At 36.2% G+C, this 25,864-nt stretch overlaps 2 protein-coding genes across 11 annotated transcripts in view; one reads left to right on the top strand and one right to left on the bottom strand.

Moving 5' to 3' along the window:
* Nucleotides 1-1,915: 1,915 nt before the first annotated feature.
* LOC111048178 (neogenin) overlaps nt 1,916-25,864 on the bottom strand; it is a 267,521-nt gene continuing 243,572 nt past the window's right edge. For 3 of the 10 annotated variants that reach the window (XM_039442940.1, XM_039442937.1, XM_039442939.1), the window contains 4 exons: nt 20,776-20,938; nt 9,475-9,856; nt 8,609-8,758; nt 1,916-4,307 (listed from right to left, as the gene is read on the bottom strand). In XM_039442940.1, coding sequence (XP_039298874.1) covers nt 20,779-20,938 — 160 coding nt within the window. In that variant the 3' untranslated portion in view covers nt 1,916-4,307; nt 8,609-8,758; nt 9,475-9,856; nt 20,776-20,778. Of the gene's footprint in view, nt 4,308-8,608; nt 8,759-9,474; nt 9,857-20,775; nt 20,939-23,996; nt 24,147-24,555; nt 24,786-25,864 lie in introns of those variants that run through there. The other 7 variants (XM_039442942.1, XM_039442945.1, XM_039442946.1 and 4 more) reach the window with 5 other exon arrangements.
* Nucleotides 10,263-20,087, top strand: LOC120354736 (E3 ubiquitin-protein ligase HUWE1-like). The gene is made up of 2 exons (XM_039442182.1): nt 10,263-10,409; nt 19,782-20,087. Exons 1-2 carry the CDS (start codon nt 10,263-10,265, stop codon nt 20,085-20,087), a joined length of 453 nt encoding a protein of 150 aa, XP_039298116.1.

The following is a 25,864-nucleotide window of genomic DNA, read 5'->3' as shown; positions in this document are numbered from 1 at the left end:
TATTTTTCAATAATTTAATAATGAATTTTCATAATATTCAGATTAAATATTTTGTTCATTAATAAAATTTTCCTCCACTTACTGTCTTAAGAGCCTACTTTACTCCCTGAAACATAATACTAAAGTATTTTTAAATTTTTAATACTGAAAATATTTTCCTCGGGAGGAAAAAAGATAAAAACTCCCTAGAGCGTAAAAGTAACTCCATTTAAATAACATGGGAAGCATCTCTATTTTAAAAACTTACATTTGAAATAGGTTAGAAGGTCTAAGCTCAGATGAGGAAGCATATAGAGCAGTCATTAAACCAACTAAATTCAATGCCTCAACCAGACATTTGATCAATATATGAAATATATGTTTCATGCTAAAATTATTACAAACTTCATATCAGTACCGTATACTATAAAAATGTATAAATATTTTTTATGTTCCATGTTATTCAAAATATCAGCCAACGAGTATTCCTCATTAACTAATCAAATTTGAAACGGGAACTTCATCATAGTTGTAGTCGAGTTGGCCTGTTGGCCATTGATGTTACAACTTTTGCTACAGAGCGCATAGCGCTGTCGGCGGTGAACTGTGTGTTTACAAGCCAGCTGTTTAATTTTTAGTTTTATGTTGTAACACATTTTACTGGTCACGTAAGTTTTTAAAATAGTTATTTGTGCAACTAGTGCGCAAAGTGACAGTTTGCTGCACCGAAAGAAACGTTTACGTCCGAGCCGTAGGCGAGGGCGGAATGGTTTCTTGAGTGCAGCAGAGGAACTTTGCGCACGTATTTCACATTAAGTTTTTCCTACAGTTACCATTGAATATGAAAAGTGGGTAATTATGGGTAAAATTCCCTGAAATCCATCAAATGTTTTTCTGTGTAATTTTATTATTAATAAAAGCCTTAATTTATTTAAAATTGAATAATAATAATTGAATTATAATGATTAGTAATTCAATTGAAAATTTATGTGACTGCTTGAAGGGGGTCTATCTTATGTAAGCATTGAAATTACTATAATGAAGGCACATAATGGCAAGGCAACGCTGTTCTCCACTGCCATTATAATGTGGGCCTCACTATGAGTATTACCAACTTAATTTTGATTTTGCTGCACTGGTGCTCCATATAACCTACTAACTATTTTGCGTTGTCATGCTGCAAATCTGGAGTATGCAAAGTACTCACTTTGCGCACTAGTGCGGAAAAGTGATTCTTTGCGGCCTGCAACCAGTGCACAAATGGTCACTTTTCAAGGTATCTGTAGGAAAAATTATTTTATTTGCAGTTTTTTATAAAAATGTTGTGTATATCACGAGTGAAAAATGTTTTTCTCCCTCAGTAAAATTGTCTTCAAACTTTTTCCTCTGGGAGAAAAAACAGTACTTTTCACTTTAGATATACAAATAACTATTCTTCATTGTTAAAAAACGGTCCGGAATCGTTGCAAAGCTAGAAAAAATAGCCCTTTTGATCTGCTTTGTTGAATGATAGACAAGGATAACAGCACCAATGTTAATTCATGGATTTCATGAAAAATGCTAATCTTCCAGATTTGGTTGATATTCGGGCTATGGGTAGAGGTTGACCTGACAAGTGTCGTGCTATAATATGAGACGTTTTGCTACAATACAGGGTGAGTTATTCACTCAAACATAAAATATTACCTCTACTCTCAGATCAGAAAAATCACTCATCTTCAAATGCTTATAACTGAAGAACAGGAGTGAAATTCGCCAATGCGATGACATATTATTGTTAACTAGACTCTCGTCAATTCCATCCAATGTGATCATATCATTGGAGATTTCAGCTGAACCGGCAACAACTCAAGGTAATGAAATGTGGGATTCCAGCGTGATAGGTGACATATGAGAGTTTGAGATCATTGGATCAATAAATGAATACTAATTGTAATTTCAATTCAATATACAGTTTATTTACAATATTCATAGACATAAAACACAAACACATAAATAAAATACATTAACACATAAAAACACAAACACATAATCCTAAAATTTATTAAAATATGATCTCTTAAAATTGGAAAGTAAAGACAGTCCTATGAAGCTTTTGACAAAGGGTCGGTCTGGCCAGGTAGGCTGGTCGGGGATCCCCGAGGCCAAGGGGCCCCCTAAAATCTAAGACCTGCATAAGGCACAAAGGACTTCCGGAAGTTTTGCTGTCATTGGACCTCCCGTGTGAAGTGATAGCTCAACGTTGTTATATGATGAAGCATTGAATTGATCAGAAGATGGCATTTGATTTGACGCCAAACACAGACGAAATTTGAACAAAATTTTCCAGGGAAGGCCCCTCTCGTTCTGGGGGCTATTCCAGACCCCCCGGTGGGGGGCCCTGCAATCAGCCATAGCCGAGGACCCCCAGCTGAGCCAGGCTGGGTGCAATTCGGTGCACAATTTTAAATTACTCGATTGAACCTGGTTCCAATTCAATTGCAGGATGCAGAGGAGGAAATACCAGTGGGAAATCTGATTTCATTATATTTTGTCAATTCTATGTGAAGACAAAAATTTTACAAAACTACAGCTGCACCAACCCTTTTATATGGGTGTGAAACCAGGGTGCTGTCAGGGCCAGAGGAAAGTAGACTACAGGCACCTGGTGGTTACATACCTCGAGTGTTTGGTCATTCAATTCTAAATGAATGCTTCACATATGCAGTCATGTAGATAGATAGGTAGTATAATAATTTTTTCTCAAAAGTACAATTCTTTTTTATTCTCAAATTCTTTTATTATTCATTGTGGCATGGGGCTGAATAAATCTATAGCCGCCTATTCCATTGTGCCAATGTTTTCGTTTCAATTTTCAGTTTCAATCTACTTAACTTGCCAGTGTACAGTCAAAAGCTGCAAAACAACCTTTTGAAAGCCATTCACGAGTGCTCGGAGGGCTTCGGATTTGCTTAATCAACAGAGCAAATACTCTAGCGGGGGCCTAGACGACCGACTTGGAAAGGGGGTTTCTTGTGAACAGCCATTGCACAAGTCATACACCTGGAAAGGATACTTGTCATACAAAACAAGACCCTAAGAACAATACTGGGAGATGACAGACTGCATCACTGTAAGCCGCTCTTTGAAGAATATCAACTACTGACTTTAATCACACTGTATATTCTTGAGACCAAGATCCTGATCAATACTGATGTGGAACTGTTCAATAATTATTTATATCTCAAGTTCAATTTTATTTTGTCAATTTTATTTTTTTTTACAAAACTACAGCTGCACCAACCCTTCTATATGGGTGTGAAACCAGGGTGCTGTCAGGGCCAGAGAAAAGTAGACTACAGGCATCTGAAATATGGGTGCAGCCGAGAAGATCATTAAAGAGATACTGAGATAGAAAACAACTTAATGTATTTTGAATAAATGAAAATATATCTTTGAGTAGGTTTAAATGGTAGTGCCCTGTGGGTGTGGGGAGTGCGTGCGTCAATGGGTGAGAACACCAATTGTGCTTGAGCTGGCCTGCCAGACCGCCCCAGCATGTTAGTCGTTTTTCAGAGTGCCAGTCAGGGAACCTTATAGGAACTAAATATCCTTTATAAATCTCCTAAATATCATTTATAATCTCCTTTATATCGCCCAAAAGGAGATAATGTAAATAGTGGGCATTACATCTGCTACGGTTTGAATAATAAAAAAATTAACAGTTAGTATCGTTGAATGAGTCGTTCTCGGGCAGCCGAGCGACCCAGTAGTGCTGTGACTATCTTGTGATTTGATTACACTATCTGCAACTCTACGAAATACAGCAGGCTTGCTTCTACAAGCAAATGTTAACTGTGACAGGTATAGTGACGGAAAAGAGGAAGAGGGAAGGTATGAGAAGGAAAGAGTGATGTTCAGGGTGTAGAAATATAGTCAATGTATATAGAGTGGTCGAGTGAGGGGTGGACAACAGTGGCAACATTGCAGTGGCCTTGAGAGACCCATTTTCGCTTGGCCAACTATAACTATCTATTACAAGTAAATATTACAACAAACTAACTAACTTACTAACTATCTATAACAACTATCACTTAAAATTTAGGTAACCAAAACTATGACTAATGTTAAGACATAATTCACCATAGTTTTATTCATTCACACACACACACATGGATACTGGGTAGGGGGAGGGGTTTCATATATGAAGTTATCATCATAATCGGTGCGATGAGCTGATTAGTGGCACATGTCTGTCTGCTGAGATGCCATCAGCATCAGACTGCGCTGCACTCTGGAGCTGGTTCTTCTCTGCTTTCATCCTTTTCCTTCATAACAGCGGCCGCCATCTGCAATATTCATACAACAGAATCAAAATTAAATCAAATGGCAAAAAAGATCCGACTTGTACAGTGGTGCTAATAATTAGGGTGGTGACCCATTTGATAACAGCTTGATATATAACGTTCAACCATAGAGCTTCATATTTGTAAATTAATAGAAACAATATGAAAACTTGTAGTACCCTTTATTATTTAAAACTTTAAAATATTACAACGACTAGTTTCGACCATTTTTACTTATGTCATTTTCAAGTTGAAATGACCTAAACCAAGTTGATTTCAACTTGAAAATGACCTAAGCTATTGTCAAAACTAGTCGTTGTAATATTTTCAAGTTTTAAATAATAAAGGGTACTACAATTTTTCATATTGTTTCTATTAATTTATAAAAAAATAGCCCATTCAAGTGAAGCGTCTTATTTGAATTTATGTTTCAAAGCCACATCATCTATGGCCTGCTCCTGTGGGGCCACGCACCAACTCACCATGTCAAGACGAATAAAATACCAGATGTTGACCCAATTTCAAACATATATTCATTATCAAAAATTGTGCACACAAACCAATTTTACATCAGATTACTCACAGAAGTATCAAGTTTATGATGATGTATTAAAAGTGTTCTATGTGCCCTCCTTTTGAGGCTCGGACGACATCTAGACGGTAGCCAAATTCATCCCACACTGTTCGCAAGATGTCTTCTCGGACTGTAGCTACTGCATCAGTTATCCTGGTTGGCTCCTCAATATCAAGTGCTAAGGGAGGAACAACGTTATATGTTTATGTTCCTCCCTTAGCACTTGATACTGAGCATTGAGGAAGCTAAAAACTAAGATAACTAATGCAGTAAGTAGCTACAATCCGAGAAGACATCTTGCGAACAGTGGGATGAATATTTGGCTACCGTCTAGATGTCGCCCGAGCCTCAAAAGGAGGGCACATACAACACTTTTAATACATCATCATAAATTGATACTTCTGGGAGTAATTTGATGTAAAATTGGGTTGTGTGCACAATTTTTGAAAATAAATATAAACGTTTGAAATTGTGTCATTCTTTTTGAAACACCCGGAATAATTGATTATTTTTTACAAGAATGAACAGTTAATATTACATCAGAAATAACGGTATCAGCTATCCTCAATAGAAGGCAGTGGCAAAGCTGAGAAATGACAACGCTATTCTCCTATCTTTCTCCACTGCTATTATAACTTAGACCTCACTATACATGCTTTCTCTTGTTCTTCTCTAAGGCTCAACTCACACTCACGCGACTCAGGTCGAGAAGAGACTCGACTCTAGTGGAGAGCATGTGTTTCCAAATGGTGACACTCAGACCAGTCGATCTAGTCTCCGCGACTGTCACCATTTGAAAACACATGCTCTCGACTAGAGTCGTGTCTCTTCTCGACCTGAGTCGCGTAGGTGTGAGTTGAGCCTTAGCCTCAAATATTTTTGGCAGGGTTTCTGGCATTACAAAAACTGTGAAGCCCTATTATTACTCAAGAGATGGACAACCAAGAAGGGACTTTTCGCTCATTTTATAAAATTGAAGAATGAGAGAAAGCATGTCATGATGAAAATAGATGGAAAACTGCAGGATTTCATTCAAGACTGCTATATCGCAAATGTGCGTGTATTTCAAGTTTTTGTTATATTTCAGTTTAATATCGAAACATTTCAAATAATATCAACATATTGCCATTCAAATGAATATTGCACATATGAATGACACCCAGAAATATGTGTGGATAAAAATCAAAATTATAAACTTCGAATTTCCAAATTACAATTTCGTGCCAATAATGAAGCATTAATACACTAAACTGGCCATTTATAGTAAAAACATAAACAACAATGTATGACGACATGTTTTTACACACATGTTCAGCACTTGTCCAGCTGTTAGTGACCACCCTCTGATAAATGAAACTATTCAGTCTCTTTCAAATACCACTGTAAACATAATTATTTCTTCACTTTCGATATAAACATAGAAATTAAAGGTATTTTGACCTTTAAAAGAGGATCATGGACTGAAGAATGATATCTTGAGGGGGCTAATACAGTACCATAAGCAAATGGTACCTCACCAATAGTTTGGGCCCAGTCTTCACAATTAAAGCCAGATACACACACACCAATTTTTGGACGTATGATTTCTATTAGATTATACGGATGTTGACAAAGATCATCTGTTTAATATTGTAGAATTTATAAGGATGACAAAAAATCGTATGAACAAAAATCGATGTGTGTAGCTAGCCTAACAACGACAGTGTAACTTTTATGTAGCTAAACATATATAATTTTTATCTAGGCTTAAAATACCTTGAGCATTTCCTCTCCTCACGTCCCACACCCTCCACCCCTTCAACCACCTTCCTAGTAAACCTTGAAAAACTGGTGCTCACAAGCAATGCCTTCAGGTTTGAAGATAAATATTATCTTCAGACTCAGGGTACAGCCATGGGCACCAGGATGGCACCATCCTATGCAAACCTGTTCATGGGCCTTCTTGAACAGGATTTCCTTTCTAAACAAACCCTATCCCCCTGATATGGCTCCGTTTCATTGACGACATATTCCTCATATGGCCTCATGGACATGATACCCTCTCCCACTTCCTCAATCAACTCAACTCCAACTACTCTGTCTTCTTCACCTGGAATATCTCTGAATCCTCCATCAACTTCCTAGATGTCAACGTAATCCTTTCCAACTCCAATACCTTATCCATCAATACTTTCACCAAATCCACCCACACTCAACAGTTCCTATACTTTGAGAGTTGCCATCCCTACCACATCAAAAGATCCCTCCCCCGTTCCCTCTCAATCCGAGGCCAAAAAATTTGCAGTGATCCCCACCACCTTGAGCAGTACCTCAAAAAACTCCACCAACCCCTCCTGAAATGTAACTATCCTGAAAGGTTGTTACAGAAACAAATCTCCTCCAAAACAGACACTAATCCAACCACAAAAAATTCCCAAATCCCACAAACTCCAAAGCTCTGCACTACCTACTTCCCTGGAATCGAAAACTTCAAGCCTGTCCTTAAAGATCTGTTCCATGTCGTCTTCTCCAATCCCTCTACCAAACATCTTTTCCAGCAACCACCCACCCTCATTTACAAGCAGCCTCCCAACCTCAATAGAATTTTTAATAAAAACCAATCACTCACATCCGATGAAATCCCAACTCCACCTGGTACCCTACCCTGCAAACGCCCCTCTGTAAAACCTGCCCTATCACTGATCCTTCCATTTCCTTTACCAGTTCTATCACCAACTACACCCATCAATCCAGTAATTGCATCTACCTCCTTTCCTGCAACTTCTGTCTTGCCTTCTACATAGGTAAAACCACCACTGCCCTAAACCTCCGGATCAACAATCACAGGGCTTCCTTTAAAAATAATACTTCCCTACCCATCCCCACCCATGGCTCTGAGCACAACAAGAACTTTGACCAATGCTTCAAAGTCAAAGTCCTTTGAAGCCTCCATTCGTCTGTGCTCTATGGTCTACACAACATCTCTACCGCGTCTCTGTGGTCACGACCGTTACAATGTTCAAATCTGCACCACTTTACTTCCTGTTTGATTGACAAAGGGGGCCCAGCTCCCGAAAATTCTCGTTTAAATGTAAGTTGTTAATCTATCCGTGTCGTGTGTATCCTATATATATATATATTATATATATATATATAAAACTAAAAGTTTAAACGAAATTTGATAACACAAGTTCAAAATATCTGCCATGTTTATTAAAATATGCTAAAATTTGTTCTGCCACACTTGTTAACATTTTTGTTTATGAAGTATCCTTGAACAAATACTGCTAATCTTTGTTGTAATGTTCATTTTCAGTTTATTCAGAGCTCAGAATATGAAAGCTTTTTTTTAAACCTCCGAGATAACCCCAAGGGAAAAAATCTATAGGCATTGGATACTGGTGAAAAACTGTTCAGAAAGGAATACTCCTTGCTCTTGGCAAAACCACATGCTTACATTATTGTAGGTACTCAAAACATTATGTACTGAAGACCTGCTGTAACATGCAAATTATTTTACTTTGCGATTTTATACATAAATAGTGATGCTATCTATCGGTAACCAACTAACCACACAAGTAATTCAAATGCCCCACTATTCACAAACATGTTTATTTGAATGTGGGCGACTCAATGAAGGCACTGTATTATCATAAAATAAATATAATGGCTTGATATTTAATTATTGTAATGATATTAGAAATTTATTAATTTCTGTGATATTTACTAGGAAACAGTTTGTTGAACTTACAGTTAGGACCCATTCCCTGAGGGTTTTCCTGACACCGTCAGGGGTGGGATTCACCGGCCGCTAGAAATAGAGGTCACTCCACCCACAATCTTTCGCCATCATGAATAAATTCCATCAAATAACGTTGCCGGAGAACGCCTTTTATTGTTACTGAAAATAAACATGAAGAAAAACTTGAATGTCTTTTGTTGATTATACAAACAAACCAATGGCCAAGTTCTTAAACCCTTAATATCTCATACACAAAGGTAATTTGGTGGTGCGTGTGATTGGGGATCCTACTCAAATTGAAGAAAAAACTACTTTACAATGACTTAAAAAATCTGGTCCGCCATTTTGGATCCGCCATATTGAATGCAACTTTATTTTTTTGAAATAGGAAGGTGGACATGCGATACATGATTTCGATCCGGCCGAACTAACTTGAGCTGAGTGAACAACTAGTGTTCCTAACCCACAATATTGTTCCACAGTCTTGTTGTTTTATAAAGCCGTTTTACAAACATTGTTTATTTCAATGACAACTGAAAATTCAACACATCATCATACTCTATAATAATTGTGTCCTCAAATAACCCTCCAAAGTTATCAAACAATATCATTTTCTTCACTTTCTGGCAACCAGCCAACTACTGAACTGGACTAACGAAAACGTTCCAATGGATGACCGTATTCGGCCGAGTTGACGGCCGGCAGATTCGACCGATCCAACGGCCGAACAGATCGGTTGAATACGGTTCCAGTGGACGGTTATCCTTATGCCATGGGATAACTTCTTATGCTATTTTTCTCTATAATAGAACTAAGTTTAACTAAGTATAGTAGGATGAAGTATTTGGTTGATTTTGCTTATAATATTGACTCACCAACATGTTTCTGTTGGGGCGTAGAAGGAGCGGATTGTGGAGGTGGGGTCGGCACACTGAAGATACTGGACCTGTTAAGCAGAATGGTATGAAAAATACTGGAAACAGCCTCCCTGAGTTGATTGCCACACACTTGGATATCAATGCTTTCTTGTTGTGCATTCATTATTCAACCTAAAAGAGAAAAAATTAAATATATCAAATCCTAAAAGTGTATATTTGACGTGAGTCACTTGCGTGCTAAGCACGGGTATAATTATGCTTTGTAAAATACTGGACCTGTTAAGCAGAATGGTATGAAAAATACTGGAAACAGCCTCCCTGAGTTGATTGCCACACACTTGGATATCAATGCTTTCTTGTTGTGCATTCATTATTCAACCTAAAAGAGAAAAAATTAAATATTTCAAATCCTAAAAGTGTATATTTGACGTTAGTCACTTGCGTGCTAAGCACAGGTATAATTATGCTTCAAAAGATATGTATCACTCAATATGTTATTCAATTTATTGTCATGTTAATCAATTTATTTATTGAGGCCTTTCTCGGTGTTGGTCAATCATACCTGCATGTTGGACTTTGATGTGAAACGAAGTTACTTCCGCAGTGAGCTGGAGCGTGTTGACGAGGCAGTTCATCGCAAAGAACTCACTTAGCACATTAAGAGGGCATCCATCTTCGAGGACTTCTTCCACGAATTGCACCATTTTACTCCTGAAGAATGGAAGAACCCTTCTACATAGTCTTCGAAGGGAAGAAGGGCAGGATGCCAGAGGCCTGTTGTTAGAATGGTATATGATCATATTATCGAGGGAGATTTTCATCCCGGATTATGCACTTTTCACTACATCAGAGGGCGACAAAGTGATGTACACTATAAATACCTCATTGCCTACAACCCGGACAATCTTCTCCACTTCAAATTCATCGGGAGGGTGATTGCAAAAGCAATCTATGACAACAAACTACTCGAGTGCTACTTTACTCGTTCCTTCTACAAGCATATTTTGGATATTCCGATCAAGTACACAGATATGGAAAGTGAGGATTACACTTTCTACAAAAGTCTCGCCTACTTGAAGAAGAACCATATCTCTAGCATTGGATATGATTTGACATTCAGTGCAGAGGTGCGAGGAGTTGAAGTGACTGAGGTTAGGGAACTGAAACCAGATGGACAAAGAACATACCCGTCACTGAAGAGAACAAACTCAAGTACATACATCTGGTTTGTCAGATGGAAATGACTGGAGCCATCCGCAAGCAACTGGATGCTTTCCTCGAAGGATTTTACAACATCATTCCCAACTGACTGATGGGTATTTTCAACAAACAGGAACTTGGATTGCTCATTTTCGGCCTACCCAATCTTCATCGATGATCTCAAAGCAAATACTGAGTATTACAATTACCAGCACAGCTCCCTCCAGATTCAATGGTTCTGGAGAGCCCTACATGAATTCAACCTATCTGAAAGGGCAAAGTTCCTTCAGTTCGTGACCGGTACATCGAAAGTGCCACTCCAAGGCTTCTCAGCCCTTGAGGGTATGAATGGAGTCCAGAGATTCCAGATACACCATGACGAGAGGTCAACTGACAGATTTTCCTTCGGCCCATACAGTCTGTTTCAATCAACTTGACCTGCCAGTGTATGAGGACAGTCAGGAGCTGCGAAACAACCTTCTGAAAGCCATTCATGAGTGCTTGGAGGGCTTCAGATTCGCTTAATCCACTTTAATGCCTCTATAAAAGAGGCAGTCAAATTAATGCAATTTAAAAAATCAGAAGAAGAGATTGTCACTAATTTATGTTCAGGTTCAAATCCCGAGGAAAGATCAAGATTAGTATTCTAGTTCAAGCCTAGAAATTTCAGGGACCTCGACGAAATATGCATTCAATCACAAAATCTTCTATTTGCGAATGTAGAAAGAGATTGATTTGAGTCACATTCAGATAGAAACGTACAACAAATATTTAAAGAAGGGGGTACAGTCCCATCAAGATGTTATAATTGTCAAAAATTAGGTCATATGGCTAAAGTGTGTAGATCAAATCCTAACAATGACAGTTTTAAAGAACAGATTATGAAACATAAAATAGAATCTTCAAATTCTACTAATGGCACTAAAACCATGCGTTATATGAAATGCTTAAAATGTCAGAAAATAGGACATTATGCCAATGAATGTAGAAATAAGCAAGCAAGACTAGTTGAATTTGATAAGAGAGGAAACTGCAATGCTAATGCGAATAGAGGTATAGTGCATAGCATTGATAATGATAATTATATCAACTCCATTGATTCGAAGTATGAATCAAGAAGTAAAGATGAATTACACAAAGCTAGGAAGAGAGAGAGAGGAAAAATAAATTTGAAAAAATTGTAAAAGAAGGTCGCAAAAATCTTTCAAGAAGATAAAAACTAAAGTTTTAACGAATAAAATCATTCCTTTTGTAGTTTTTGAAGTGGGGGAACAATAGCGTGCATGCAACCGCTTTGATAGACTCCGGTGCAAGTAGGAGTATCATTTCAAAAAAGGTTTTCGATGAGTTATTGATTGCTAATCCTAAATTATGAGATCAAAAAATCCCAAATTGTATCACAGCTAATAACGTATGTTTGAATTTGAAGGAAGCAGCGTTCATAAAAGTTTGAGTAGAAAACTCCAATTGGAAATTTCGATTTCATATTAGTGAAGATCCTTCAGCTCCAGTTATACTCGGTTGTGATTTTATACATCACACACAGCTAGTAATTGATTTATTCAACAAGAGGTATTATTTCAATTTTAGACCACAATTCAATTTTTCTTTTGAAAGTAAAATGAATCCAGATTTATTGAAAATACAAAATGCAATTAGTTCAGACATGAGTGAAGATAATTTGAATGCTGAGCAACAGAGAAAATTGCAAAGAGTACTAGACAACTTTGATGATGTGCTCACTGTTAAATTGGGAAAAACGAATTTAGTTGAAAATAAAATTTGCCTTATATCAGAGGAACCAGTAGGAAAAGCTCCCTATCAATTAAACCCTATGAAAATGGAAATCATGAATGAGAAAATCAAGAAGATGCTCAAAGAGGGAATAATTGAGAAGTCGACTTCATGTTATTCTAGCCCAGCGTTTTTAGTATCAAAATAGGGAGGAGGTGAACGTGTAGTCGTTGATTATCGTGCACTAAATAAGAAGATATCATTAGATTCTACTCCGCTGCCCAATCTGGATAACATATTCCACTGGTTCCATAATGCCAAGTATTTTTCGGTGTTAGATTTAAATCAAGCATATTATCAGATGCCCTTATGTGAGGAAAGTAAACATTTAACAACTTTCTGTACTCAGAGGAGAACCTATCAGTATACTGGAGTTCCGTTCGGTATAAGTATAGATGCACAAGCCTTGACTTCCGTTCTAGATACAATCATCTTATAAATAATGAAATTAAAGAAAAGAAATAAGATAGACTACTCAAGTGAAAGAAAAATATCAATCAAATAAAATCATAAATCATCAAAAATGAGTATTTACTATTTATGAAAACACAAATTATAATGAACATACATGGGGGAAAAAATTGAGAAATGAAGTTTTAATTTCAAGGAATAAGTGGTTGCTCTAGCTGGCGGCAGTGACTCAATAAAATTGATGTACCAGCAAAATCTCTGCTAACTGTTTCTTTATATGAGATTATTGTTATTTATTACATAGCTAAGAACATCACTTTTTGAATAATCTCGAATATTCAGAGGCAATTCATTTAATAATTTAGGAAGCATGTGGAGGAGTGATCTTTCTCCATAAATATTTCTAAATCGAGGTAACTGGTATATAACTGGTGATCTTAAATTGTAAGGAGATGGTGGAGCAAAGGATCTGTATTAATATTATTCTTGAAAAAAATTATAATCTTATAAATATAGAATTTTTTTGGAATTGGTGTATGGTAAAAAAATTGTACATTAGAAAGATTATTGAAGTGAATTTCTGTCATGTGACCACCTAAGAATCCTATTATACTCAGAATGCAACTGTTGCTCTGCAACTTTAAGATTTTTATGCCCAACAATTAAAGCTGTTTCATCAGCTCATACATAAAAATGTCACCATTTCCGATAATGCTTGAAATTGAGTTAACATATATATATATATATATATATATATATATATATATATATATATATATATATTTTGTAGAAGACAGGACCAAAGATACTACCCTGTGGCACACCAATATCGTCGTTTTTGAATAATTCGCTTTGGTTGTTCCCCAACTTATCCAGAAAAAGTATCTGTTACTTAGGTAACTTTCAATCGATTTGCTGCACTGAGGAGGGCATTCAGGATGCCACCGCACTTCTGCTCCACATGTCCGTTCGACTCAAGCCAATCAGAGAGCTGATCCAAAACATGTTGCTTGACAGTTGCAATAGTTTTGCACAGAAAATCAACGAAGAAATAAAGACTTTGATGAAAGAAGTGATTGCCTACTGGAAAGCAAGCAAGGCGGAGAATGAAGAAAAGAATGATGAAACCAAGACCGTCGGGAAAGGAATCTTGAGGAACCGATTTATGAATGATACAGTAGTGGTGTCCACTCCAAAAAGAGTGAAGACCGGTCTCGATCTTCAACTGTCTGCAATGGGACCTTTGATCTCAAAAACATCCAGCTAAGCCTCCATGTTGCGTCTTTTTAAAGTCATTGTCCAAATCAGAAGTTCAACTTGCACTTTTGAAACAAGGACGATGAAGTAAATGATGAAGATGAGGAAGAGGAAGAAGATAAGGATCAGTAGCTATACCTGCAGGCACAGGCGAGAAGCAATGACAGGAAGGCTGCTGATGAAAATGGCCAAGGAGAGGAAACTGCAATGCTAATGCGAATAGAGGTATAGTGCATAACATTGATAATGATAATTATATAAACTCCATTGATTCGAAGTATGAATCAAGAAGTAAAGATGAATTACTCAAAGCTAGGAAGAGAGAGAGAGAGAGAGGAAAAATAAATTTGATAAAAATTGTAAAAGAAGGTCGCAGAAATCTTTCAAGAAGATCAAAACTAAAGCTTTAACGAATAAAATCATTCCTTTTACCCTAACCCGAATTTAGCTGAGCAAGATTTCTGAAATGCGTGCCTGTAGCTGCAAAAGGATCTTCAGAAATTCTGGAAACTGCTAAACAGGATTTCCGCGCTAGTCTAGCAACTGCGAGCCAGTGTTATTAAGGGCTAATCTGTGACAGCCCTTAAGAGAGCGTCTGACTTGGCTTTGGTGAAGAAGAAACCAAGCGGTGCTTACACATGGGGATTTCTAGAATTCGCCTTATATCAGAGGAACCGGTAAGAAAAGCTCCCTATCAATTAAACCCTATGAAAATGGAAATCATGAATGAGAAAATCAAGAAGATGCTCAAAGAGGGAATAATTGAGAAGTCGACTTCATGTTATTCTAGCCCAGCGTTTTTAGTATCAAAATAGGGAGGAGGTGAACGTGTAGTCGTTGATTACTGTGCACTAAATGAGAAGATATCATTAGATTCTACTCCGCTGCCCAATCTGGATAACATGTTCCACTGGTTCCATAATGCCGAGTATTTTTTTGTGTTAGATTTAAATCAAGCATATTATCAGATGCCCTTATCTGAGGAAAGTAAACATTTAACAACTTCCTGTACTCAGAGGACAACCTATCAGTATAATAGAGTTCCGTTCAGTATAAGTATAGGTACACAAGCCTTGACTTCCGTTCTAGATACAATCTTTGAGGATATTAAATTCAAATTTGTTTTAAATTATCTTGATGATATAGTTATTTATTCAAAGGATTTGGAATCTCATTTAGTACACATTAAAGTTGTGTTAAAATTAAGAGAAGCCGGATTTACTGTGAAACCAGAAAAGACTAATTTTGCAAAGAAACTCATTTCATTTTTAGGATATCTAGTTGATCGAAATGGTATCACTATCGACCCTAACAGAACAAATTCCATTCGAGAATTTCCAAAGCCCAAAAATGCGAAAGCTATAGCGAGATTCATTGGTATGACTGGGTATTATCATAAATATATCCAAAACTATGCTGAAATCGCAGCTCCATTGAATGATTTGAGGAAGGAAAATGTCAAGTTTGTATGGGAAGAGATACATGACAAGGCATTCCAACAATTGAAGTATGCAATCATGAACCCACCAGTAATGAAAACTGCCAATTTTTCAAAACAATTTGCATTGCGAATAGACGGACGCTGCAAAGCTGTAGCAGCTATACTCTCACAGGAAATTGATGGATTATTGAAGCCCATTGCTCACGCATCTGAAAAACTAACTCAGCAAGTGTGTAAGTACTCAACTTATGAAATTGGATGTTATGCTGCGATTTTTGGAATGGAAAGATTCAAACTTTACCTTCAACAAGCAAAATTCCTATTATTAACCGACAACAGTGCACTATCATGGATTCTATGACAGGACAAACAAATTTTGTCGTTCAGGAAGATGGATACATAGACTTCTAGCATTCCAATTTGAAGTGGAACATACTCCTGGTCGTTTGAATGTGACCGCCGATAGCTTATTCAGGATGTATCAAGATGAGAGTGATATCGAAGAAGAAGAGGATGAGCATAAGGAAATTGAAAGTGAAAATGTGTGGAATCTCGTGAATACATTGGGAATCACAGATTTCCCACTAGTGTTTACCGACATCAGAACACATCAAGAAAATGATCCTTTCATTTCTGACATAATGAAGAGAATTGCTAATAACCATGATCAGTTTCCTTACAGTATTTCCAATGGAGTATTAGTAATAAAGATTCGAAACCAAGAAAAGCTCAGAATTTTAGTACCCAAACTTCTAGTGCCACTGATATTTCGATACTATCATGACAGCATTCTCGGTGCACATCTTGGAATTTCAAAAACTATCAACAGAATCTTTGAACATTTTTATTGGCCAGATATGATGATAGATATTCAATATCTAGTTGAAACATGTATAATATGTGGTCAGAGTAGGTCTGCACAACAAACAAACTATGGATTTATTTCTTCCAAAATAGAGGAAGAACCATTAGTCATGTTTCACATCGACACTCAGACTCAAGGGAATATGTATATTTTCAGTTGTATTGATGTATTCTCAAAATTTTGTTGGTTGATTCCACTATGAAAAGCCAATTCAGAATCAATGATAAAAGCATTGAAGTCAATTTTCATAAATTTCTCAACACCCAAGTGTATCATTTCCGATAATGCTTCAATATTCACATTATCAAAATTCAAAAACTTTCGTTTCCAACTTGGGATAAGAGATAGTACTACAAGTCCATTTTACCCTAACCCGAATTTAGCTGAGCGGGATTTCTGAAATGTGAGCCTGTAGCTGCAAAAGGATCTTCAGAAATTCTGGAAATTGCTAAACAGAGATTTCCACGCTAGTCTAGCAACTGCTAGCCAGTGTTATTAAGGGCTAATCTGTGACAGTCCTTAAGAGAGCGTCTGACTTGGCTTTGGTGAAGAAGAAACCAAGCGGTGCTTATACATGGGGATTTCTAGAAAAATGTTTCCATCTGCTTAAGCAGTGCGGATTTCTAGAAAAATGTTTCCATCTGCTTAAGCCAGTGCTATTAAGGGCTAATCTGTGACAGCCCTCAAGAGAGCGTCTGACTTGGCTTTGGTGAAGAAGAAACCAAGCGGTGCTTATACATGGGGATTTCTAGAAAAATGTTTCCATCTGCTTAAAGAAGGCTTGTATAAAAAAAAATTAACAGTTATAATTAATAAATGAATAAAACATAGATGTATATAAGACATTCAAATCTCTCAACCAATGGATCATTCCTAGATTCATGAAATAAAATTTCAGTTTCCCATAAGAAAAAGAGCCAAATCATTTTATTTTATAAACTGTGAGTTGCTGGGTCATACGATCTCCTTCAAACGAAAAAGGAATTGGAGATAAATTCTTTGACAGCCAAAAATGTGATAGAAATAATTGATATCTTAATTGGAAATACCAGTGAAATGAAGTATTCAGAGTATTAACAAAATACAATGTACTTCCTTTCCAAAGTTCTTTGCTGGAAGTTCACCACTTGTGTGAGAGATCGCCCCACTGAGGGATAGTCCAATACAGGTATATTGATTGCACTCCCTAAATATATAGCCTAACCAACCCTTGAATAACAAAATGTCAGAGCTAGGAAGACAGCAGAAGAAAAGGCATTCTTCCACTATTGTCTATTATTAGTAGCATTCCTCTACTGAAAATAACAGTCAAGAGTTTTGGTTTGTCAATATTCCCAGATAGGTGATGATGTTTCTACAAAATTAGTCTTCATTTCTTTTTCTACGAGAGTGCGGTATTACTTAATCTCGTTGGCTAAGTTATTGATATTTGACTCCCAAGTATTGTGTATATAACTCTTATAAAGTGAGAGGATCGCCTAACAAGGAGAAACCCAGAAATAAAGTATCCTACTGTTCCCACAAAAAAAAATCACCAATAGGTACCCTTCTACTTCCTTTGATGCTTCGATGTAGAGTGTAGCTATTATAAAGTGTCAATATGGAATATACGGAAATAAACTAAGGTTTACTAAGGTAATGTAGGTCTACTAGGGTGATCAAAGTTTACTTTCTAATACTAATAATTCATTTTTAAACTTGATTAGCCAAAAATGGCAAAATAATAAAAGTGTGCTAGTGATTAAATGTAATAATAATTTAGATCAAGCTAATTATCACATAATAAAGTTATCAAGTAACTCTGTAGAAGTAAAAGAAAAGTCTTTTAATTATATAGGTCTATGTAGGATCATTTTTATAGTATTGTTGATTTCTTGATCCATTCTCGAACAATAACAATTGACAATCATCCACGGTACATATATATATATATATATATATATATATATATATATATATATATATATATATATATATGTATATATCAAAATCCAATATTGAACATAGCAATCGTGAAAGTATAATGAGGTCATTGCATTCATCTCTTACTCGCTTTTAGGTTTAATTATACATTTTGTAGTAGCAATGCAATTGGATATTATACTTATACTCTGATTGATAATAATTATGAGTATTGTATGAAAAAGACCATGAAATTGTCAAAAAATTGACAATTTCTTAGTCTTTCTCATTCAATATGAATAATTACCACAATATCAACTTCTCAACTACACAAAAAGAAAAAAAAATTATGAGTATTTAGAATAAATTCTAGTTAAGTATTCAAGAATGAATATTCAAGAAATTGTTCGGTTGCAGTATTAACTTACAATATTCATCAATTTTTTGGTAGTCAATTTCAGATTTGCAATAACTTTTCTTTTATGATGAAATATGATGAGGTAAAATTAAATTCAATTTCAATAATAAGATGCAGTTCAGTTTGAATGTACCTATTATAATCAATGCTGTCACCAGGACCAAGCAGAGATTTTAACTTCTGAATGAATCCACTCTCTAAATAATAACCAGAATACCCTAATTCCAATACCTGTTTTACAGTTGGGAGAGATATTAGACTGCACAAGATGGAGAATGAAGAAAAGAATGACGAAACCAAGACCGTCGGGAAAGGAATCTTGAGGAACCGATTTATGAATGATACAGTAGTGGTGTCCACTCCAAAAAGAGTGAAGACCGGTCTCGATCTTCAACTGTCTGCAATGGGACCTTTGATCTCAAAAACATCCAGCTAAGCCTCCATGTTGCGTCTTTTTAAAGTCATTGTCCAAATCAGAAGTTCAACTTGCACTTTTGAAACAAGGACGATGAAGTAAATGATGAAGATGAGGAAGAGGAAGAAGATAAGGATCAGTAGCTATACCTGCAGGCACAGGCGAGAAGCAATGACAGGAAGGCTGCTGATGAAAATGGCCAAGGAGCTGGCAGAGAGAGAAAAAGGAATACTCCTACACCTCTCAGCAAACTTCTGAAACTGGATGATCTGTGAACATCGCTCAGTGACTGTTTGTGTCAACTTGACAAGACTCAAGACACTCACGCCTGTCTCATTTTGCAGCCGGGCGTCGAAGCGTTCTTTATAGTGCACGCCAGCAGCACAGAGGCTGCAGTACCCAGCAAAGGAAGCGAGCAAGGCAGTAGTCAGGGCAGTAGCCAGCCACAAGCAACCAGGGCAGTAGCCAGGCCACAAGCGACCAGGCCACAAGCGACCAGGCCACATGCAGCTAAGCCACAAGCAGCCAGGGAAGTGCTAGCTCTCGAGTGAGTTGGCCACTCCGCCCCCTCTCTTGCCTCTGCTTACTGATGGCTTGGAGGGTGATTGCAAAAGCAATCTATGACAACAAACTACTCGAGTGCTACTTTACTCGTTCCTTCTACAAGCATATTTTGGATATTCCGATCAAGTACACAGATATGGAAAGTGAGGATTACACTTTCTACAAAAGTCTCGCCTACTTGAAGAAGAACCATATCTCTAGCATTGGATATGATTTGACATTCAGTGCAGAGGTGCGAGGAGTTGAAGTGACTGAGGTTAGGGAACTGAAACCAGATGGACAAAGAACATACCCGTCACTGAAGAGAACAAGCTCAAGTACATACATCTGGTTTGTCAGATGAAAATGATTGGAGCCATCCGCAAGCAACTGGATGCTTTCTTCGAAGGATTTTACATCATTCCCAACCGACTGATGGGTATTTTCAACAAACAGGAACTCGAATTGCTCATTTTCGACCAACCCAATCTTCATCAATGATCTCAAAGCAAACACTGAGTATTACAATTACCAGCACAGCTCCCTCCAGATTCAATGGTTCTGGAGAGCCCTACATGAATTCAACCTATCTGAAAGGGCAAAGTTCCTTCAGTTCGTGACCGGTACATCGAAAGTATATCAAACGTCTATGAAAATAAAAAAAATGCAAGGTCCATTTCTCTGGAGCTACTTCTTTGCAGTGATCCAAATATAGCTTATAAATAATGCCCATGTTCAGTGAGGGTGACAAGTAGAGTCTATGTGGGTTTTTGTTACGAGTGGGATTAATAGTGGGATTGGTAAGCTGGAAATAGCTTAATGAAGTTTCTAAGATGATCTCTATAGATGTTGGTGTCTTATTATGGGGTGAATGTCTCCTTCGCAGGTCCTCAGGAGTATTTTTCTTGATAGCAGTTGCAATTCTCTGGTCGGAGATTCTCAATGTGTGCTTAAAAACGTTCTTACATACTTCTCTGTCATTCCCATTGCCATCTTTAAAAAAGTAGTGGCAAGAAAAACTTCTTTTACTCTGATCATTCTTAAGCAGAATCCTGTTAAGCAGAATGGTATGAAAAATACTGGAAACAGCCTCCGTCCTCCGTGAGTTGATTGCTACACACTTGGATATCAATGCTCTTTAGAGGATGACCTTGTAACTGCCATTGTAATTTGCCAATGCTACCCGTACCACCGGCAGCTGCTGTTGTCCCTTCACTGTAACAATTCATTAACTAATTAATGAGTGAATCATGGAAAAATCATTATTCATCAAACATGTACAAATACATATGAATAGCGTAAGTTTGAAATTACATACAGGGTGGGTGAAAAGTCCGAGAACGGCTTAATATCTCATACATAAAGGTAATTTTACGATGGGTGTGATTGGGGATCCTACTCAAATTAAAAAAAAAACTACTTTACAATGACTTTAGAAATCTGGTCCGCCATATGGAATGCAACTTCATTTTTTGAAATAGGAAGGTGTTCGTGCTATACATGACTTGGATAGGGAATTTCAAGAAAAAATGAATGGCAGAAACCGCATATCAATATCTCAAACCGTTTCAAAGATATTCACATTATTAATCAATATATTCAAAGCAGAAAAGAGAGAAAAAAGTTTGAGAACGGCTTAGTATCTCAAAAAAAGAAATGATTCCAAGGTGGGTGTGATTACTCGAATTGAAAATACTACTTTACTATGACTTCGGAAATCAGGTCCGCCATCTAGGATCCGCCATTTTGAATGCTACTCTATTTTTTAAATAGGAAGGTGGTCATGCAGCACATGATTTCGATACGGAATTTCAAGGAACAATGAATGGTGAAAACCGCACATCGATATCTCAAACCGTTCAGAAGATATTCACATATTAACATTAATCTATCAGTATTCAATGCCTCTAGATCTTTTTCTCCCGTGGGGTGATAATAGTAATTATAAGAATTAATAATACATATTAGTGTATATATAATATATATAATATATATATATATATATATATATATATATATATATATATATATATAATGCCTATAGATTTTTTCCCTTGGGGTTATCTTGGAGATAAACTAGCCTTTATATTCTGAGTTCTGAATAAACTGAAAATGAACATTACAACAAAGATTAGCAGTATTTGTTCAAGGATACTTCATAAACAAAAGTGTTAACAAGTGTGGCAGAACAAATTTATAAAGGCTAGAATATAAAGGCTAGTTTATCTCCAAGATAACCCCAAGGGAAAAAATCTATAGGCATTAGATACTGGTGAAAAACTGTTCAGAAAGGAATACTCCTTGCTCTTGGCAAAACCACATGCTTACATTATTGTAGATATTCAATACATGCTTACATTATCCTACTCAAAACAATATGTACTGAAGACCTGCTGTAACATGCAAATTATTTTTCGCCACACTTGGATGTAATGAGCTGGTTTACGTGCGTCATATGGAGGCCGAAAGTGATTGTCTTCCGACCAGGCCGGTAAAACTTTACGGCCCTAGGGCTGTAAAATGACCTTGAATAACAGCTGATCGTGTCCGATCCCGATCTCACAAAAATCATAGAGAGATAATCTCATAACGACTGTAATAATCTATATAATTATGTATCGTGAATCGCGGTATTATGTCTATAATATATTTTATAAATTACTGTTTAATAATTTAATATTTATTGTGTTTTTGATATCAAACAATGAATACAATGGCTGCATTGTCCATTGTCAGAAAGGTACGTATCGCAAGTACTTAAAAGTGAAGAATCGAATTTGAAATCAAAGTACAATAATTGTATCAATATTTAAAAGTGAGGTAGAGTAATAATTGTTTCTTTTTTATTATCGAATTCCACTTCTTAATGCAATACAATCAACTATAATAACAAGAAAATACAGCAGAGATCTGAAGTTTAAGGTAAGCCTACTGGTGAAACTCAGCCTTGACTAAAAAATTCTTAGTAATTTTTCCGTAATTCATTATTAAAACTTTTAGATAATTTTCCTTTAATATTGAACCATATAGAGAAAACATTAGGCCCACTCAAGATTGAATCTTCGAATGTTTTCTCTATGATTTCAGAGCAATATTTTGTTGTGAAAATGCCGGCAAACCGGCTTCAAATTAATATGCCACTATACACTATATTATAGTAGCCTACATACGTTACCTGACTTAATTCAGAGTGAAAATTTTATTGTGAAACAGATAATAATATTAATTTTAATAATATAAGTCATGAGCCAAAGTCTGTTGTACCTTTGACTACAGAAAGAACCTTCTTCTATAGAAAGAACAACCTTCTTTCTATAGTCAAAGGTTGTACGCTTTTTAGGAGTGAAGTAAACTTTTTTAGAAGTCTAGTTTACAGTATTACGTGTATGCTAAGAGTTATCAGTCAGGCCTCTTCCTTCAACAATACCCAATAGCCGAGAGCGTAAAGGCGTGATACAACTGAACTCAGCTCAGTGAATAACAAACATGATCTAGGTTCGAATCTCGGTCAATGACATTTTTTTTTTGTCGATGAATTTCGACTTTTATTAGCTATTTTTTATATTAGTTACCATAATTTAAATTTCAATCAATTTTTTAGATATATTTTGAGACAAAACTGTGAAATATGCAATTATATTAATTTTTTCATCACATTATTTCAAAATAGTAATGAAAATTCTATTCATCCATCTATCCATGAGATATTGCACCGGGCGCAAAGCGCGAGCTATAAAAATTCAAACAATTATTCGAAATATTAATAGTATAAAAATATGGTCACTATTGTAAATTATTAATTAGTAATATTGAAATTAATTGACAGTAAAAGTTGTCATAACCAAGATTCAAACTATAAAAATAGGCTGTTTGAATTTTATTAATTTTTCAATTTCTTATAAATATTGGGAAGTTTTTTTTTGGTGTGGCGAAAAATAGCTCTCGAACGCTTCAAGTTCTCGACTTCGTCTCGAACTTGAAAACCGCGATCTCGAGCCGGAAAACGTACATTTTCGACCCTAGGTGCGAAATATACTATTACTTTGCGATTTTATACATAAATAGTGATGCTATCTATCGGTAACCAACTAACCACACAAGTAATTCAAATGCCCCACTATTCACAAACATGTTTATTTGAATGTGGGCGACTCAATGAAGGCACTGTATTATCATAAAATAAATATAATGGCTTGATATTTAATTATTGTAATAATATTGGAAATTTATTCATTTCTGTGATATTTACTAGGAAACAGTTTGTTGAACTTACAGTTAGGACCCATTCCCTGAGGGTTTTCCTGACACCCTCAGGGGTGGGATTCACCGGCCGCTAGAAATAGAGGTCACTCCACCCACAATCTTTCGCCATCATGAATAAATTCCATCAAATAACGTTGCCGGAGAACGCCGTTTATTGTTACTGAAAATAAACATGAAGAAAAACTTGAATGTCTTTAGTTGATTATACAAACAAACCTCTTGAGAATATGAATAACATAATAACATTATACCAATGGCCAAGTTCTTAAACCCTTAATATCTCATACACAAAGGTAATTTGATGGTGCGTGTGATTGGGGATCCTACTCAAATTGAAAAAAACTACTTTACAATGGCTTAAAAAATCTGGTCCGCCATTTTGGATCCGCCATATTGAATGCAACTTCATTTTTTGAAATAGGAAGGTGTTTGTGCAATACATGACTTGGATAGGGAATTTAAAAAAAAAATGAATGGCAGAAACCGCATATCGATTCGATATCTCACATTAAATATTTACCTATATATTTACGATACTTATCGTAAATATTTACTCTCACTTATCTCACCTGAACATTTTTCGAGGCAACACGTTTTAGACTCAACTTGATTTTGTTTAAAGAGGAGCACGTAGGGACTTCATCGAGCGACTGACTCTCCATCCCAATACTACACTGTCTTCCACATCTGAATAACAATGCCAAGCAGCACGTAGGGACTTCGAGGGACTGACTCTCCATCCCTATACTACACTGCCGTACCACATATGAATATCAATGCCGAACAGCATGAGCATCTCCTGTGTATGTGTCAAACAAAACAAAGTAAATAACTTGATAGACTATGTACTAGAATAAAGCGACACAACTAGTATTTGGCGGGAGAGTTACACGGCCATTTTTGTGGGTCTATAACTCGACAATATTGACGATCTGGCCGCTTCGATCACAGGGCGTTTGGTGAGGATGACAAGCTTTAAAGCTCTGGGAAAGTCGCCCCCCTACCACCTGTCTGGGTCTTATATGTGTTGGAAAATGTCTCTCGCACTCCAAACCGTCCTTGGGTAAGAGATGACATTATTTTTCAACTCAAGGCTGTGCAAAGGCTGAAAATAAACTTTCTACTGGTGATATTTTTCAAAGTTTTTCGATTTGTATATCATCAAGCTATCAAAATGGAAACGTTTTCTCAGGAAAACATTTTTTCGATCATTACTTTTTGAGATGTGAGTGCCTAAAGTATAAATTTTGGGACAGAACATTTCAAATTCGGTAGGAGATAAATCCATGAGATTTAAAGGACAAATTTATTTATTTATTTTTTTTAGAATGAAGACACAATAAATTCTTTATGATATTGTTGATTGACTGAACAAAAATGTTCTTAAAATAACAATTTTTGAGAAAGTATTCAATTTACTGAAAATGACCAAAAATAACTTTTAGTTGAGTTATTCTTGGTAAATTGATTAACTTTCTCAAAAATTGATATTTTGAAAAACTTTTTGTCTTATTCATTCAACAATACCATGAAAAATTCATCCTCTAAATCTCATGGATTTATCTCTTATCGAATTTGAAATGTTCTGTTCCAAAAATTTAAACTTTAGGCACTCATATCTCAAAAAGTAATGATCGAAAAAAATGTTTTCCTGAGAAAACTTTTTCATTTTGATAGCCTGATGATATAAAAATCAAAAAACTTTGAAAAATATCACCAGTAGAAAGATTTTTTCAGCCTTTGCACAGCCTTAATTATTAACTTTAACTGACAGATACCTTATAGGCCACACCACAATGTGAACATAAAAATTGCAACAAAACATCCAGCTACCTGAAGAAATTCTAATCGAATGAAACACAAAATAATTAAAAATTG

Source organism: Nilaparvata lugens, chromosome X (genome assembly GCF_014356525.2).
Source record: "Nilaparvata lugens isolate BPH chromosome X, ASM1435652v1, whole genome shotgun sequence".
Taxonomy (NCBI): Eukaryota; Metazoa; Arthropoda; class Insecta; order Hemiptera; family Delphacidae; genus Nilaparvata; species Nilaparvata lugens.
The sequence above is the reverse complement of the archived record's forward strand: the minus strand, read 5'-3'. Positions and strand labels throughout refer to the sequence as shown.